Raw genomic sequence first — 4,495 nt, 5'->3', positions numbered from 1 at the left:
GTTTGTATTGTTTGAGGGCCTGCAGGTTACCCGCCAAGAACCCGCGGGCCCAAGGTCAGAACCCGTGCCCGGCCCATGGGCTCTAGGTCAGGCCCAAAACCCGCCAAGAAACGGGTTTTGGGCAGCCCGTCGCGGGTAGCCCGCGGGCTTTGGCGAGGTCTACTTCTGGACTATGAGAAAATACGGTTCTTTTCTCCCCTAATATTGCTTCGCTTGAGTTTCTATACACATTTGAAACTACAGGCCATATCCATACTGGCATGCAGTGTTCTGGTCACAAACCTATATCTGATGAGTACGTCTTCCTACCATCCCATGCATGTACTCTGCTGATCTGAAAGGTACTGCGACGGTTCTGTGCCATCTCTTATAAAAGCCGTCAACAGGCTTATGTCTAGTAAAACTTACGCTGAAATAATGCAATTCAAACCTACAACAGCGGAAATCCCGTAAGAACCGCCAGCCAGATCGCTACAACTAGATACATAAGATCCGATCCACTAGCCCACAGACTTGGCTTGGGTGGGATAGACTTTTTATAGCTCTATTCAGTAGACTAATATTTCCGTTATTCGACAACCTACCACTCACAATACATCACATTGTAGGTGCGCTGCCAACCCTGCGCACATGATCCTCCTACCGATTGACGGTTGTAACAAGTAGCATCCCGATATTTATCACACACGAACTTACCCACTTTTTCGCCGAGTGTACCCACTGGCAAATTTGACCCGTGGTAGCTGCATACGGCACCAAAAGCTTGGAAACCACTGGCTCCATCCGGCATACCTAGATAGGCCCCGTCGGTCTTCACGAAGTCGGGTTTTACTACTTCAGGACATCCGGGGCCGCCACTAAGCTCGTTCTCGTAGTACTGGTACAGATCCCATTCACCGGTATCCTTTCGGTCGTCTTTGTAGTAGCTGATTTTGATGCGTCCCAAGTAGGGGCCGTTCGAGGGAGCAGGACCGCTTGGGGCCGCCGTAGGCGTCGTCAATCCCTCGATCACGGTCAGAGTCCCGAACTTCGAAGAGAGGACCGACTCGAGCGATAGCGCAATGCTCGTGATGGCATCGTCGGGGTCTTCTGTCGGCTCTGGCCACTGCTCCATTGTGATCATGACGCCGGGTGGGGCTGTGCCGACGGTTTTGGTCGATGACGCCGTCGCAGAGCAGCCGGTCGTAGTGGAGCAAGAGAAATCACACCCGGAGCCCGCAACGCAGACTGTAGAGCAGACCTGTGCCGTTTGGGTGCTGCACTCATTGTCTTCGTTGCCATCGGAGCCGCTGCCGCTACCGCTGCCGCTACCGCCTCCACCGCTGGATATATCGCTCCAGTCCGGGGGGCAGGTTAGACAGGGCCCTTTGCAGAACGGCGCGCAGCGGTGGCCGGTGCCCTTGCTACCCTTGCTGGCGGAGGGCGTGGGAGTGCCGCGGGACCAGATGGTCGTGCCCGTGTTGAGGTGAGTGTCCTTCTCAGTCTGGGACCAAGGATACGGGGGTGGCGTGATGGTGGTTGTGGTGCTGGTTGGGGTGGGAGCTGATGCTAAAGGAGGCAGCACGTACACCATATGGGGCAAGGTGATACTGCTCGTCATCTCCACAGTGGAAGGGCTAGTCTGGCTGGCGTTGATCGATATTCCCCAGACCGGAATCTCGGTAATCACGGCTGACATCGAGGATCAGTCGGTGACTCTTTATAGATAGGAGTGGGGTGACACTTACATGTTGGGAAGAGGATAGTAATGGTGGTCGTAGCAATCTCATAACCATGGTAAGTTGTTGTGCTGCCATCATTATCGGTCGTCGTTCTGGTGGTCCAGTAACTTTGTTCGACAGGTGTGCTCCAGGGAGGAATCGAGATGGTGGATGGGCTAGCAAGAGGCAGTGGCGGCATGATCAGGGAGCATGGGGGCTGGCATTGAACGACTGGGGAAGGCGAATCCCAGATAGATGGTGCAATGTAAACATCACCATCCCCAGATCCTGACCCAGAGCCACCACCGCCAGAACCTCCAGATTTTGGCGTGCATGCCCCTTCAGGACAGTATCCACGCTGACAGGTGAATTCGCACAGCGGACTGTAGATGGTCGGGTCCATTCCCGGGGCAGCCATGCCAGTCTTATCAGTCGTAGGATTCATGACATTCAGCGCCCCCTGACCCGTACAGGTACACGCGTTCATGGGACAGAAGCCATGTGCACAGCTGAAGTCACAGAGCCCAGCAAGGTTGCCCTCGCCGGTTCCTGCCGTGCAGGCTGGCGGGAGGAACGGCGAGACCGTTGGTGTGGTCAGGGGAACCTCCACAGTCCCACAGGCCGAGGGCGGACAAAAGCCAAGATTACAATCAAACGAGCACAGTCCACTATAGCTGGCGTCCTCAACTGCGATGGGATAGCCTTGCACGCCAGTCGAGTTAGGTTTCTCGTAGCCTACCCCCATCTTCGTACATGTGCAGGCCCCTAGAGGGCAGTATCCATAGGTACACGCGAACCCGCACAGACCAGCAAAGTTGTTGGCGCCCGTGCCGTTCATACAGGTCTGCTCGGAGAGCAGGAGCTTTGGCCTGGCGGACACCCTGACGCCTGTTGCACTACCGACCCAGGCATTTCAGTTCTGGATCCCATTGGGACAGCTAGCAGAGATGGGTTTGCCCTGAATAGTGGTGATCACCTGGTTATCGCGGAGCAACGACACGGTCACTGGTCCCGTGCGGCCGTCAAAAGCCACACTGCCATGGTAGACTCCGATATTACCATCCGGGACGGAGCTCCACGCGGCAGTTTGGGCTGACCCTCCAATTGAGACAACGACCCCAGAAAACGAGCCAAGCACGGCGGAGAAAAAGACCCTATCCTGGGCCATCTGCACTGGCGAAAATTCAATCTGCAGCTGAGACGCAGTGTTGCCACTGGTGCCGCCACTGCCACAAGCCGCCGCGGGACTCAGCCGATACCAGGCCACGAGTTTCTCTTCGGTGACGTCGGCGGTTCCCTTTTTATACATGTCGATCCAGAAAGGAAGGGTAGCGCGCCAGCCATCATGGGGCATATCAGTCACATAGTTGAATGGCGCTTCTCCAATTTGAAACGCCTCCATGGCTTTGTCATACAATAGGTCCAATATAGTGAGATTCGCCGTAGTCATTCCATGAAATAATCTCGACAAACTCCGGCTGGACATAGAGCACCTCCTGCCACCGGTCATGCCACAGATGGTCTCCCCGCCACATCCAGTTCTTTTTATAACCCGGCAGATTGGTAAAGAACCACGGGGACACGGGCATCATGTACGGCATACTGGCGAGATATTGAATATAGGAGGCGTCGATATAGGTGTCCATGTCCTGAGGGCCCCAAGGCCAGCCGGCCCAGCTGAACAGACCGTCCACTACCCCGGTTTCCACCGCCGGCTTGGCTCCGAGGGATGACCAACTGGGGATGAAAAAGCAGCCGGTAGCAGCCTTGATTGAAGGCCAATCTTTGGCACGGCCGGGTCCTTCGAACGTGGAGACAAACGCTTGTCCTCGATAGAAGAAGTAAGATGAGTGAGCACTATACTGGTTGATCAAATTGATGACATCCGTCTTTGGCCAATTGCCATTTCCAGCATAATTAAAAGAAAAGAAGAGCTTGAAGCCGACTGATTCCGCTGCTGAGAAAGCAGCAGGGAGCGCGTCCATGTTAGTTGGGTCATTATAGGCCATATTCAGCGCAAAAGCGTCAATGTGCGCCTCTTGTGCCAGTTTCATGTCATTCTTCCAGTCATTGGATGTGTAGTTGGCCGAATTGGTCACCTAGGCTTCTCGTTAACCAAGTCGAATAGCCTCCGTAGATGAAAAGCTGATTCTTACCATGAAGTGAGCAAAGACAGCCGCTGCCTGCACTCGGCAGGCAAGCAGAAGGACCGTGACCAAAGCCACGAAGGACGCCATGGCTGGCCTGACCCACAGAAGAACGAAACAATGGAGGTTGAAGCTCAGTACCTCTGGATTTCCCTCGCCTTTTGACAGATACAGGGACAACCCATTCTCCGTTTGTTATGCCTGGAAGGGGTGAGAAATTCAAATATTTTAGGAACCCCACTACCGAGTCCGATTTCGACTTCGACATCGCTTCGAGTGAGTCGGAAATTAGATCAGTATTATTGTTTAGTTTACCCGTGAAGCCTTGTGCTGGGAAATTTAGTGAGAAACTAGGCGATACACCAAGTGGACTATAACGATGTGACTAGCGTAACGTAATCGGACACCGAGCGAGACACCCTTTAACCCCTTCAACCCTGCAACCACCAAATCACCATCAGATCCAGGTTTCCATCCAATATGGCATTAAAACAACCTGATTCAACAGTCAAATTAGAAGGTCGCATATTACTTGCTGTCAAAGCATACCAAAATGGCCAGTTTAAAAGTATACGAGCAGCAGCAGCAGCATATGATGTTCCACATTCCACTCTAGCCCATCGAATCAAGGGTCGAAAAGCAAGGACC

General features: G+C 53.6%; 1 protein-coding gene across 1 annotated transcript; it reads right to left on the bottom strand.

The window, feature by feature from the left end:
- Positions 1-580: 580 nt before the first annotated feature.
- Positions 581-3,937, bottom strand: CDV56_100177 (glycoside hydrolase family 71 protein; the record flags this gene model as incomplete). Its single annotated transcript, XM_026753796.1, has 6 exons — positions 581-639; positions 697-1,671; positions 1,728-2,588; positions 2,637-2,997; positions 3,116-3,799; positions 3,857-3,937. 6 exons carry the CDS (start codon positions 3,935-3,937, stop codon positions 581-583), a joined length of 3,021 nt encoding a protein of 1,006 aa, XP_026609797.1.
- Between the last annotated feature and the right edge of the window lie 558 nt (positions 3,938-4,495).

Source organism: Aspergillus thermomutatus (assembly GCF_002237265.1).
Source record: "Aspergillus thermomutatus strain HMR AF 39 chromosome Unknown NODE_412, whole genome shotgun sequence".
Lineage (NCBI taxonomy): Eukaryota > Fungi > Ascomycota > Eurotiomycetes > Eurotiales > Aspergillaceae > Aspergillus > Aspergillus thermomutatus.
This window is presented reverse-complemented; position numbering and strand designations above follow the sequence as displayed.